This window comes from Lygodium microphyllum, chromosome 3 (assembly GCF_053477565.2).
Source record: "Lygodium microphyllum isolate KBCC chromosome 3, Lygodium_microphyllum_v1.1.10, whole genome shotgun sequence".
Classification (NCBI taxonomy): domain Eukaryota; kingdom Viridiplantae; phylum Streptophyta; class Polypodiopsida; order Schizaeales; family Lygodiaceae; genus Lygodium; species Lygodium microphyllum.
In genome coordinates this window covers 82,644,958-82,659,377 of record NC_141137.1, presented here as the reverse complement: position 1 = coordinate 82,659,377, position 14,420 = coordinate 82,644,958, and the positions used below count along the sequence as shown (strand labels likewise).

Below are 14,420 nucleotides of genomic sequence, written 5' to 3'. Positions count from 1 at the left end.
GAAATTGTAATTGCCTTAGTCCAAAAGTGTTACAGTAAGCCTGCTTGGCTAAGCATACTATGCGCTCACTCTCGAATTCTCCTATTCATGCACTCATCTATACCATTATCGGGTGGGATGTACATAGTGGTCAATTAATGCTTATTAATACCCCTCTCATCACAAAACTACTCAAAGGCTTTAGATACATACTCTTCCTTGTTGTCAAATTGTATGCATTTCAACCTATATCTAGACTAGTTCTCAACAAGAGCAAGCCAGTGCTGTTGAAACATAGGCAATACTTCAAATCTATGCTTTATGGGGTATGCCTAGACCTTGTGCAAGTAATCATCGATGAGAGTAACAAAATATGTCATGCCACGTAATAACTTGTCTGCTTGCCATAAAGGGAATGATTACAAGAATCAAAACACTTATTATCAAGGGACGAAAGGTACTACAAACAAGAGCGTATTTTTATTTCCTTTAACGACGTGTGCCCAAGGCAATGATGCCATAATGATACGCATGATATATGTAGCCACTGCCAAAAATGGTCAATAGACCCAAATACAAGTAAGGGATAAAGAGTGTTAGACTTGGAACCTCATGTCAAAACAAGATTTCCACTGTTAAGCTTCCATGAGAATTCACCAAAAGATACAACATAACATGCATCATCCAATTATCCAGTCGAAAGTAGGCTTTTAGTTAAAGTCAAAACATGGCATACGTAATGTAAAAGTAAACATACTACCTGAAGGAAATGGCAGTTGGACATCTCTAATACCAATAATATCCAATGTCAAGTCATTATCTAATCTGAGAGATCTTATTATGTTGTAGTAGAAGTAAAACCACTCTCGATGAGAGGTGACATGAAATGAAGTCCCTGAATCAATCTAAGGATATGTGAATGAGGCATTAGTCAACTGTGAAACATCAAAAGAAGAAGCTGCAAGTATGCAGTAATCAATTTGCACAACATTAATCTCTTCAATTGTAACATTGAACTTACTAGAGATAATGTTGCGATCATGGTTCTTTTGGTATACTTTGCCCTTTTCCTTCTCCTTATGCTTGTCATCATATATTTTATGACACTATGACTGAATATGACCGTGCTTCCCATAATAGTGACAAATCAATGTAGACTTATGGCTATAGGACTTGCTGCGAGACTGTTCATGTGACTAAGAATGAGACTTTTGAGAGTCTAGCCTACGACAACCATTACCGCTCCTAGCATTATTGCCTTTAACTGTCAAAGCATGAGACATACATGAAGCATCTACATTATTTCCGTTAATCTCTTCGTTCAAGAGCATACCCTCTACATCTTGTAATTTCACCCTATCAATAGTTATATTTGCACACATAGCAGCACAAAATGTGTCCCACGACTTAAAAATGTAACTAGTAAGAACAAGGAAGAAAGATTATCCCTAAATTCAATCCCCTATGAACATAAGTGACTGAAAATAGAATGAAACTCATTTAAGTGGATGGACATGAAAGTCCCCTCCTTCATACAAAGGTCCATGAGTTGCTTTAGCCAATATATCTAAGATGAAAGGCTCTACTTATCATAGACATTACAAATCTTATCCCATAACTATTGGTGGTCTACATGTCTCAGCAATAACATTATGGTAGACCTACTTAGAGAGTGACAAAATGATTCTAGATTTACGTAACTCATCTAGTTTAGCCCAATCCTATGCATCAATGCATTCATGCCTGACACCCTCATGTCTCAATGGCTTACTTTGCAATTTTTGTATTAGACTTTGCCAAATTTATGCCTTTCAATAGTTGTAGTTGGTACCATCCAACTTGCTAATATTGAAGATAGCACTATCATTCGACCCACTGGCCATAATGGAGTAAATGAAAGTACAATTCAAGACACATAAGCTACTATAAATGATGGTAAAACAACCCCAAAATCACAACCAAATCAAGGTCTAAGCAAGAGAAACTACCAAAATGGTGAGATGTTCACAATTTGTAATCAAGTAATTATCAAATCGAAGTGATTGCCCTCATATAGGATGCATAAAACTAAAATGACACATTGTTGTAATAAATTGAAGCAGTATACCAACAACCAACTATGAGTAACCAAGAAAGAAATACAAGGAACAATCAACATTGAAAGCTATTACAATTGTTGTTAATCGATAGATGAACAAGGTGGAAAATCTAGAAAAGCTAAAGCAAAAGACAAAGACCAAGGCAAAGTGAAATGGAAGACAAAGGCGCATAAGGAAAATCTAGAAACACAAGAAGCGTAGAAAAGTCCTAAATAAGGGAGAAAGGTGCACAAGGAAAAGCACAAGTCAATACTTTTGTAAAAGAACGCAAGTGCATCATGATTTAATTTAAGGAGTGCCGGGCTCTCACCCGTGCAATTTGTAAATGTAGACGGGCAGTGGAAAGGAAGCTAGGAAGATAGAAGGACAATGGGAAAAAGGGCCTAGGCCACGGCCGGCCATGTAAAAAAGGGGATAAGGGGATGACCGGCCAAAAGGGATTTAGAGTTTTGTATATAAAGTTGAAAAGTGATTGAGAAGCTCATTCACTGGTGTGTGCCCAACAAGAGCTCTTCTCTTCTTCTCCTCTCCTTGCTTGTGTGTGCTCTGGAGAGAGAGAGTGATTGTGAGTGTAAGGGAGTGAGTGAGTGGGAGTGAGGGATCAAGAGGGTGAAGCTCTTCACCATCTCCTCTTCTCTTCTCTTCTCTTTTCTTCTCTTGCGCATGCGGCTATGGCGGTTGGACCTTGGAGATGGAGGAGGCTTGAGCATGCTTGAGCTAGCATCTAGGATCGTGGAGCTATCGGAGTACATGAGAGAGAAGGCAATGCATATCGGCATCGAGGTAAGCTCACCACACTAGTAGGATTGATGGCGCATTAGCTATGTGAGAGATAGCCATTAGAACTTGCTTCGAATGCTTGAAACAATAAGCAGTCCGTGGGTCTTGGCGGTTGAGCAAAAGCAATGCACAATGTGGCCACTCTTGGCCCTTTATCACCTTGTCCAGGCCTGCACTCACCTTAATCTTGCTTCTCTTACTAACATTTAACCCAAAATTTCATTTCTTGCCCTTCTTTTTCCTGTTTCAGCCTGTTATACATCAACAGAAAACCTTACTATTTGCTCCAACGTTTTTCTCCTATCCTTCTCAAATGCAAGAAAAAATCATAAGGAAAATACCTACACTACTCCATCATACTCTCCCAAGTCCAAAACAACAAAAACCTACTTGCTAAGGAGATTGAATGCCTCTTCAAAATCCCTCACTTCCTACCTATCTACCTCAAACACGGTTCAGGGAAAACCCTACTTCAATGCTCAATTCGAAGTGCGCAAGCGCTCAAGACTTGAATCCGTTGGTCCCGAAAACGAAACCAAAATGTGGGAGCTTTTGCTCAACTGCCAAGACCCACGGACCGCTTATTGTTTCAAGCGTTCCAAATCGAGCACTAATGGCTACCTCTCACATAGCCGACACACCATCCATATCTACGTGTGTAGTGAGCTTACCTCCATGCCAATCGAGTTACCTCCTCTCCCGCGCACTTCGGTAGCTCCACGATCCAAGTGCAAGCTTCAAGCAAGCTCCCTCCTCAAGCTCCACGCTTCAAGCTCCATAGCCACAAGCAATAAAAGAGAAGAGAAGATAAGAGAAGAAGAGAGGAGAAGATGGAGAGCTTCTCCTCCCCGGTCCCTCGCCCTCACACACTCACTCCCTCACACTCTCGCACTCCCTCTCTCAAGCACAAGCTCAAGTAAGCAAGAAGAAGAAGAAGAAGAAGAAGAAGAAGAGAGCCACTTTTGGCCACACACAAGAATGAGCTTCTCATTCACTTTTCAACTTTATATACAAAACCCTAAATCCCTTTTGGGTGGTCATCCCCTTATCCCCTTTTTTACATGGCCGGCCTAGGCCCTTTTTCCCATTGTCCTTCTATCTTCCTAGCTTCCTTTCCACCGCCTGCCTACATTTACAAATTGCACGCGGGTGAGAGCCCGGTGCTCCTTAAATTAAATCATGATGCGCTTGCGCTCTTTTACAAAAGTATTGACTTGCGCTTTTTCTTATGCGCCTTTCTCCCTTATTTAGGACTTTTTTGTGCTTCTTGTGTTTCTAGATTTTCCTTGTGCGCCTTTGTCTTCCATTTCACTTTGCCTTGGCATTCGTCTTATGCTTTAGCTTTTTCAAATTTTCCACATTGTTCGTCTATCGGTTAACAATTGTAATGTGTCAGTAACTATACATGCAATAGGCATAAACATCATGCACATTGGAGATCTTAGAGTAACGAGAAGAGAACTGCCAACTGCATAACCCACTTAAGCTAAGCTCAATAGATAATTCAAAAGCATATAAATATCATTGACAACATACAAATAGACATAAGTGCCAAGTCCAAAGTTACTGATCAAATTGGCCCATTGTAGGGTAACTACATCCAATACATATCTAGAGAGCATATGCATGAAGTGAGTGTCCCATGGTCTTGGTGAAATTAAGCTTAAGCTCAACTATGAATATCCAAAACTCTATGTAATATCCTAAATGTCAAGAAAGCTCCCATTGGAATGAAGAGTGAATGGCAGATGAGCAGAAGAAGCTCAATGTATCAAAGGTGTAGCATCCAAGCATCCAATATACATATGATATACATTTAGAAGCACGAGACCCAATATCTTGTTCAAGCTCTAATTGTGGCATCCAAAGGAGTAGTCAATAGCATGTAACCACCATCAAGTTTAATGTAACATGCCATAGCATATGGGGAATGATATAAAATAACTGAAGTAGTGGTACATCCACTGAGTATCCAGTAAAGTATCAAAGGGCATTAAGCATAAATTGCATTTGATCAATAACCAATAATAAAATCGTGGTCAAAACTGAGCAAGTATGAGATTGAAACATCCCACAAGGCATCCAATACATTTGCCAAGCATCCTGCAAAAGTGTTTACCATCAAATGAGCATTCCAATAAGTATTTGCAAGTTTGTAGGCTTGTTATTACAATACTTAAATGATAGTGAAATCTGAGCTACTTCGAACTCAAATCAGTCCCAAAAGCATGCCAAGACATCAAGATAATATCCCCCAATGATCTAGCATCAATATGCGGGCATATAAGCATCAATTGAGCTCTAAGCAGTGAAGTAATGTTGTCCTTGTATGTATTATAACATGCTACCCATTGCATATAGCAATAAAAAAATCTCTAAATTAGAGCTAATGCGAGCTCATGGTCCAGTGAACAATCACCTCAAGACATGTGCCAAAAAATCTAGCATTACTGAATATGTACATGGGCATGAATAGAAACAAGAGTAAGCTCCAATGATTGAGAAGACCCTATTCAAACTTGTATTATAGTACGTTTGTTGTATATTACAACAAGTAATTGAGGTTGGGAGCTCCAAATGGTGTCTAAGACATGCAAAGCTAATGCTTGAGAGATGCTAGATGATTGCCAAGTACCCAATGAGTGTGTCAATGATCAATTGACCTGCTATGGAGGAATAAAGTGCTACCCAAGTAGCGTGCAAAATAGACACATCAATGTGATAGTTGGGTTGTTTATTGCTACCAATTCTAGGCAAGATGAGGAACAATGGGAGCTCCAATAGGTCCCAAAGAAGCATTGAATGAAGCTTCAACAAGCCTTGATGACACTGTGGAAGAGGATAAGTATTAATACATACTACTTCAAGAAGCTACAATTGCCAATGAAAAAATGAAGCAGTAGGTATTCAAATTTGAGCCAAAGGTAGGTTAGGTCGAAGCTCCGTGATCTCAACTTTGATTCTATTTGAAGGGAGAAGCCCTGAGTGGAAGTACGCAAGCAGAAGCAAGAGCTATGGTGGAAGAAGCAAGAGAGTAAGAGGAAGAGACACATGATGTGGGAACTCCAACAGTCACAATGTGTGACCGTGCTTCCCTTGTTCAAATGTCACTAAAAGAATAAATAATGAAATGACACTGATGTGCGCTTGCCACTTGTAGTGTGCAAGTACTGTCAGTGTGATGAATACGCAGGTGGTTAGGCATAGGCACCTTTATCTCCAACATCCACATTTAATCCAAAAGAATTATCTTCTAATACATGGCGAGACCATTCAAGTGCCTAGATGAGTCAAAATGAGAGCTAATCAACACATGCGAGCAACTAGAGCAAGAGTCTATTAAAGCTATAAGGGAACATAGTTAAGTGGAATGAGTAGACCCATTACTATTATCAAATGTCGATGATGATATGAAGGTTCCCCTTTGGAGAAAGTGGTGGGGGGCAAGTTTGTCATATGTCATTTGTGTTGTTTGTCATTTGGGCACTTGGCCATACTCACAAGGAGGCAAGTTGAGGAGTTGGCTATGGGAATGGAGGACATCCATGTGCATGGAAACTATATGCTTGCTTACCATATTCTCTCTATCCCGAATCTCTCTCACTATTTTTTGCCTCTTCCTCCCTCTCCCTACCTATCTTCACCCCCCCTCCATTTGCGACTCTTCTCTTGTATATTTGTTACCCATCTCTCTTTGTCACATCTATCATCCTCATTCCCTCCCTCCTCCCTTGTTATCTTTCTTCTCCCTCCAAAACCTCTATCTCTTCCTCCCTCCCCCCTTGTCACCTCTCACTCCCTCCCCTCTTTTACCCCTCTCCTCTACTCTATCTCTCACCCCTTTTACACCTCTCCCCTCCTCTATTCGCATTCACTCGCTCACGCCCTCTCTCCCTCTCTCTCTCTCTCTCTCTCTCTCTCTCTCTCTCTCTCTCTCTCTCTCTCTCTCTCTCTCTCTCTCTCTCTCTCTCTCTCTCTCTCTCTCTCTCTCTCTCTCTCAGTGAGAGCTACTATACCAGCCTCTAGCCAGACCTCTGGGCTCACACTACAGTAGGCTGAGGACCAGTGTACCCGACGCCGCACGAGGATCCGTGGGTTTCGGACCCCACAGCCACACCGACAGGAGATCCGGAGGATTCTTGATCTACATCGACAGCAGATTGAGATCCGACGACACTCGACACATTGGATCTCAGATCTCCAGTTTGGTCTTTCTCCACCGCTGATGTACCACATCCTGTATCCAGGAGGGGTCACCTGCTATTAGCGACTTCGACGATTGCTACTACATCCCAGGATAGTATATCTCCCTGCATCTGTTACATATACACATCGCACCACTTTATCACAGTCGACAGTTGTTCCCCTATCACAGCCGACATTTGTTCCCCTTTTGTAGCCATTATCTGGAGTACCAGAGCTACATACGCACATACACATACACGATACTTATCACACTCACAGCACCGTATTTTCAGTTTCCAGTTTTTAGCTTTTCATTCAACACTTTTATTTTGGATAGCTGGACCTCATCAGTTATATCACAGTTTGTCTCATAGGCCAGTTTTGGTCTTTAGAAGACGTTAATATATCTTTCTTTTTCTCTCTCTCTCTCTCTCTCTCTCTCTCTCTCTCTCTCTCTCTCTCTCTCTCTCTCTCTCTCTCTCTCTCTCTCTCTCTCTCTCTCTCTCTCTCTCTCTCTCTCTCTCTCTCTCTCTCTCTCTCTTACAGGCATGTACAAAAGGTCAAACATGCATCTAGGAGTACATATACTTATATATATATACATGCAATGACCATATACCAATATTGCAGTTGCATCCATACTTGCTATGCGCAATAGCTAGAAGTAGCTCTACATGATCATTCGATGTTACGATAATAAATAACATTGCTACATTGAAATGAACCACAAATTGTAAGCATATCCAAGCATCAAATACAGACTCTTAGTATATTAAACAATCCACACAGGTGAAGCGAAGCCCAAAACCAAAGCTTGCTCCAGAGCCGATAACTTTGTACCATAAATCCAAGTATCAACAAACCACAAAGTGTCACTTCTTGATTACACCTATACATCTACATCCAAACGCTACAAAAATATTGAAACTTTCCATGGGGCCTAACCAAAATAAAGCTTTCTTTTCTTTGAGGAATCACTAGGAAAAATTCCATTCTCCAACACAGCATGCTCAGGTGAAGCAAGTCTCATTGCCACGCTTTGTCCCAGTGATGGTACACGGGACATGATAGTTTTTCCTCTCTTTATTGCGCCTATCATTTTAAAAGCCCACAACGTAAACGTGAACACATCTAACAATTGACAAAGATCACTTAACATTGGAATAACAATATCTGGCTTAACATTTGCAAACCACTCGGCAGGCATTGTCACAGCTTGATGTAGCGTCACAAAACAACCAAGGTCCTTAAATTCATACGTCAGCCACCCCCTCGGTATTCTATCAGTGTGAGATTGTAGAAACCTCTTTTCCTGCTCAGCTTCACCTATATGGACTCGAAAACATTGAATATACCCACAATGCACCACCTCAATAAAAATTGGAAGTAAAATCTCTATGTTGACATCATCATATAAACGCTCAATGACCCTTGCAAGCGTTCTTCTTATAATATCATGTGTTGTCACTGTGTGCAAGATACACTGCAATTCCTTCTGATACTCAAAAGCTGGATAATAACCCCAGCTTGGAGTAGGCATATGCAAAAGTCAAATAAACACTTATATACAGTGTAGGAAATATATACTCAATTACCATCGAGTATATGCCAATCGAATACATCACAAAGGCCATTTCACATATACACCAAGCAGGGACTACAAAGCCATCAAAATTCATTAGACACATCTCTATAAAAATGTAATCATATCATTCCACCCTCCAAAAAATTCATCTCTGTATGCATCTCTGCAAAAAAGCAATGCACCTCATTGCATCTTCTGAAATACCTCCTTGTACACAATGTTTGTCGTGACATTCATAGTGCTTCCATCCTCATCCAATAAGACCCTCACACTGGATGAGGATTTCACCCTTGAAAATACAACATACAATTGTCCATGTGTAAATATTGGTGTCTTTAAGTAAAGACCAACAACAGACAATGTCTGGCCTTGCGAATTATTGATCATCATAGCAAATGCCAGTCGAATAGGAAATTGCTTCCACCTCATAACAAACGGAAATTGTAAGGTGCTAGGAATAAAAGGATCATAGGAATAAAAACTCGTTCCCCTACATTTGTCCCTGTTATTATCTCAGCATCTTCCACCTTTTTATTGAATGCCTTACATATCAACCGTGTACCATTACACAAACCTTTTGTTGGATTTAAGTTCCTAAGCAGAATAATAGGTGCATTCATCTTTAGCAGCAATAGATGGGGAGGAAATCCACCTCCAAGATCTAGTGTATTTAAATACTCTACAGAGTATAAAAATGAGCTATCACCCGTCTCTGCAATTGAATCCGCACTATAGTACTATATAACTTCTCCTGACATCGATTGCAATGCACAATGATTCAAAGAAGCCACCTCTGTATTCTCACTACAAGTATAGCATGCTCATTGAAATATGCTCCAAAGTCTCTCACCGTGGACACTTCACCGTACACTATTAACCAAGGTTTCAATAGAGCGCCCTTTCAATACCATGCTAAATGGAATATGTAACTTATCACAATTCTCCGTAATACACACTCCATCCCCTATCCCTTGAATCCAACCAACAAATCCATTATCCATTATACCACCAGCAGTTGACATCCTCATATTTCCAGACAACCTTAGCACCTTAACATACTGCCATAAATAAGAGTAATATAGTGCCGTATTAACAATATCTTCATGGGAGCCCTTCATCATGATGGGCAGGATTTGCCAAAAATAATCCCCAAGCAAAGTAACCTTTCCACCAAATGGTTTATCACAACTCATAATATCTCTTAAAGTTTAATCAACAGCTTCAAATGCAAACCTATGCATCATGGGAGCCTCATCCCACAAAACAAGGCTCGACTGTCTGAACAATGGAGCAAGATCACTCTGAACAAGAATATTATAGGTGGATCGATTACATAGATCCAATGGAATTTTAAACCTCGAGTGAGCAGTACGACCGCCATGTAGAAGCAAAGCAGCAATGCCAGATGATGCTGTTGCTAATACTATGTGGCGATCATTGCACAACCTAGCAAGCAAACACTTGTAAAGAAATGTCTTTCCAAACCCACTGGGACCATCCCAAAAAAAAACATCCCCAGAGTTTCCACCAATGGCACCTATAACTACATTATATGCAACTCTCTGTCTGTCATTCAACATTGCCTCCATACAAACACAAACTCTACGTTGCTCTAGTATATCATATGCATATTCATCTTCTAAAAGAGGGTTAGCACACAACTGAGAATCTGTTTGATGAGGTTCTGGCAATCCATCAAAGTCAGACAATCTTCGCCCATGCTATCGTAAAAGATCCTGAAGATGCAATAAAGCCCTCTTTGATGCCTCTTGTTGTAGAACTGTAGAAGATATATGCATATGCTCTAGCTGTAACTTATAAAAAATATCCTCCACCATTGGTGACATAAACCTATCCCAAAGCTGACCAGGCTGCGCAGGCTCACAAAAGACCAAAATTGCAGCAAACAAAGCGCGCAATTGGGCACTGATTTGTACAGATGCAGCCTCTTCCAAGCACACAACACACTCATCATCACCCTCTAACATGCCCTTTGCAATGCAGGCTTCCTTAAAGGTGTTGTACACCACATTGCCAACAGTATGCAAATCATCAAAATATATACATTCTCGAGACACTGTCAAGAGTATTAACAAGTAATAACGCTCACCAGATGTGGGGGGCACAAAGTATATTTGACCACATGTATTTCCACGCTTTCTCTTCATCCATACCTTTCGTTGTGCATTCCACACCCAATACACTGAGAAGTCTTGATAGCGAATAGCTCGAGCCTCTGGATGAATACGATTGCACACAAACCGTTTTGTAAGAGTAGTTTTCATGATATCTTCATTCTGCATAACATCTTATATATTGTATGTATCTTGAAACACCACATAATTCTCATCAGGCAAGTGCACCTGCAACCGTTGTATGTCACGCTTCTCATTGTGCAATGCATAGTCATATATTCGCCAACACGCTTCTGAAGCAGAAACATAGAGTGCATCTAAATAACTGTCGATCTCATCCACTTCACGAAAGGTCGTACCATTTAACCCTGAGTTTCCAACAAAAAATTTAATGGTTGCATGATCATGTCCCTTGTATATATACTTATACAAATACTTAACAACTACCACTGTTGAGCATACCTCAACATTTATATGTGCATTGTATTTTTTACTCAAGTAAGGATTGTATGGAGCAATCCATCGAGTATCAATAGTATTACCCTTTATTGTGACCGTCTTCCCATCATCTCGTCTTCTATAAACAGGATAGCTAGAGCTATCAACAGTTGTTACATTCACAAACCTCTGAGGGAAAATTTTTAGTGCATCAACCATTGCGCATGCAAGGGCTCTTGGGATTCATTGCACCGCAAGGACCATGGACATTGCATTTTGAGATAGTTTCAAACAAAGCTGAAAACTTTGCTTTATCAAGAAACTCAGCACAAACAAATCTATCATAATGGCATGCTTCATAGGGTTTAAAAGGGTGCTTCAAAATTAGCAAAGTATGAGAATGTGGTAGTCCCTACTTTTGAAACTCAATCACACTAACATAGCCTGCAACATTCTCAAACACATTCCTTTTCAGCAATGTATGCATCATATCAACATGTTTTTTATGGAATACCCGAGCAGTCAAATCAAGAGGATCATAAGTAGTCTGTCCAGGCAACAAAGCATTAGTTATCTCTAACCACTTTGGATTACATGTCATCGTTATAAACATATTAGGTTTTCCCTTACTCCGCACTATAGCCATGGCATCTTGATACAACTAATACATGTGTATTGGTCCACCAATAAAAGAAGATGACAAAACCACCCTTTTACCAATAGAGGCACCAATAATCCCCCGTTGGCCCATTATCCATCACTTCCATCATATTTGCTATGCCCTTATAAACTTCCGAGCGTAAATCTAATTGATTTTGACGACACCAAGCCAACCTACATTGCTCTATAGTACAGTAAGCATCAACAATAAATTGTTGCAACAATCGACCACCCTGCAACATGCAGACCTCAGTGTCCTCACACACTTGTAGTCAAAATGCATAAAATTGCATCTGAGTAACACAGTCCTTATTAGACAATCCATGTATATTAATTGGAACAATAACACCACTACAAGGTACCTTTACATGCCAACCATCATCATCCATAGGAAAAAGAAGAACATATAGCATTGGCATGTATGCCCTATGCAAGTTTGAAATAGCAATACATCGTCCATCTCAACTGTAAACATGTATGTCTCGATGATCTTCTCATCACCTTGTCCTGGCATGATAGCCGCAACCTTAGTTGCCACTAGAGTTAAGTATTGTCTGTTAGCATGTTGAACCCCAAAAATAGTCATTCTCAAATCATGCAAGGGATTGTTTTGCAATTGCATACCCATGGATCTAAAAGCTTGTGCATATGCATTGTGTTGATGCATCATAGACTGAAGCTCCCCAAGCAAATTTGGCAATAAATTAGGCATAACATCCAATCGATTAGATAACTCATGCTCAGTATCATAAACATAAAGTTGTGCAAATCTTGGCCCTTCTTGTAGTTGCACATTAGGAATCAAAGGGCCTATGCAATGATAAATGGAGCCATGCACTCTAAAGGTATAAGAATTTCCCACAACAAACAAAAGCTCATCAACATTGGTACCAAGTGACACAAATGCAAGAGCACTATTATATGCTCGTATATTATTTTTAAATACTCTACTTTGAGGATGCATACCATGCAACAAATCATGTAATAGCTGTGGTGGATATTGCAACTGTGGCAATGCTACTTTTCCATTTCGACAACAATGTTTACCAAACAAAACTGACCCCTGCACTTGAGCCTCACATCTCCCCTCCTTGCAAAATGTTCTGAAACTCAACTATAGCAGAACACATCTCTTTGTACCCCCTCCAGTCGTGTAGAGTTGAGTCAATGCCTATGAATATGCAACACATAATCCCTGCTAATTCTCTGATTATTTAATCCCATATTGTTTGGATTCTCACAAAGCCTGCACATGAAGAGAAAACATGCATTCTTTCAAGGAGAGACATGATTGGGATTAGTATTTTCAAAAAGACTTAAAAGTAGAATCAATCTAGAATCACATAATCCAAAATACTATAGCAATTTAAATCAGCACAATCCTCCTACGTGCAAGAAACAATAGTAGTCAAAATTAGAATCATCATATATTTTTATATATTCTATACAATTAGATATCTAACCCAAAGACAAACGGAAAAAAACTATATCTAACCGGCGCGCGATTCCCCAAAGCATATAACTCAAACCCAAACATCACTCTTCAACATGAACGCGCAATAAACTATAAAACGTTAGGATTCTTAAATCAATGAACTCTTCTCTGTAGATTGCAAGACATAATAAGTGTTTCTATAGATCAAATCTCAAGAATTAGGCAATATACTTAAAAATAAAAATATATTTAATATTTAAAAACTCTTCAAAAGAGAAAGAATACGCATTATTATTCAAATCCATAGCAAGTTCCTAGACATTGAAACTAATATGAGAGAGAGAGAGAGAGAGAGAGAGAGAGAGAGAGAGAGAGAGAGAGAGAGAGAGAGAGAGAGAGATGAATATTCAAACATTACAATTAGACCATACAATTAGAGAATATTACTCACATGCATTACACCTCAAAAATGAATAAAGTTATATATCCACATTATTTGACATGATAATAATAATTCTTTGTACAAATCAAGCGTCAAGAAAGAGACATCACACCATATTGTAGGTACGCGATACAATTTACTCAATTTAGTCTCGTTACAAAAAAAGAAAGCACACATTATCACATAAAAAGCAGTGGCCCAAGCATTTCAATATCTTCATAAGTGAGACAACAATAGATCATAACCTTCATCCAAATGTGTGTGTGTGTGTGTGTGTGTGTGTGTGTGAGGTGAATATTCTATCATTACAATTACAATTAGACCATATACAATTAGAGAATATTACTCTCGCATGCACTACACTACAAAAATAAAAAAAGTTGTATCCACATTGCAAGACATGATAACTCTTTTTATATCAAACCTCAAGAATGAGGTATCACATCGTTGCATTAAAACCAATATAAGCTTCACAAAAAGGAAGCACACATCATCACAAAAAAAGCATTGGTCCAAGCACTTTCAAATAAGATATAAGCGAGATAATAATAGATCATAAGCCTCATCCAAGCAAGTCTTCCTGAATTGGGACCGTTCATTTGACGACTCAATTGCTATAGCAAGGCATTGAATCTATTAACATTCATTTGAAACTGCAAGAACGGTAGTCAACAACCCCTCT

The 14,420-nt window shown here is 39.5% G+C and overlaps 1 protein-coding gene across 1 annotated transcript; it reads right to left on the bottom strand.

The window, feature by feature from the left end:
- Window positions 1–9,836: 9,836 nt before the first annotated feature.
- Window positions 9,837–11,420, bottom strand: LOC148038570 (uncharacterized). Its single transcript, XM_087675264.1, has 4 exons — window positions 11,258–11,420; window positions 10,992–11,131; window positions 10,480–10,925; window positions 9,837–10,194 (listed from the first exon to the last, which is right to left on the bottom strand). The coding sequence occupies exons 1-4, from the start codon at window positions 11,418–11,420 to the stop codon at window positions 9,837–9,839; spliced, it is 1,107 nt and encodes a 368-aa protein (XP_087531390.1).
- Window positions 11,421–14,420: the final 3,000 nt, after the last annotated feature.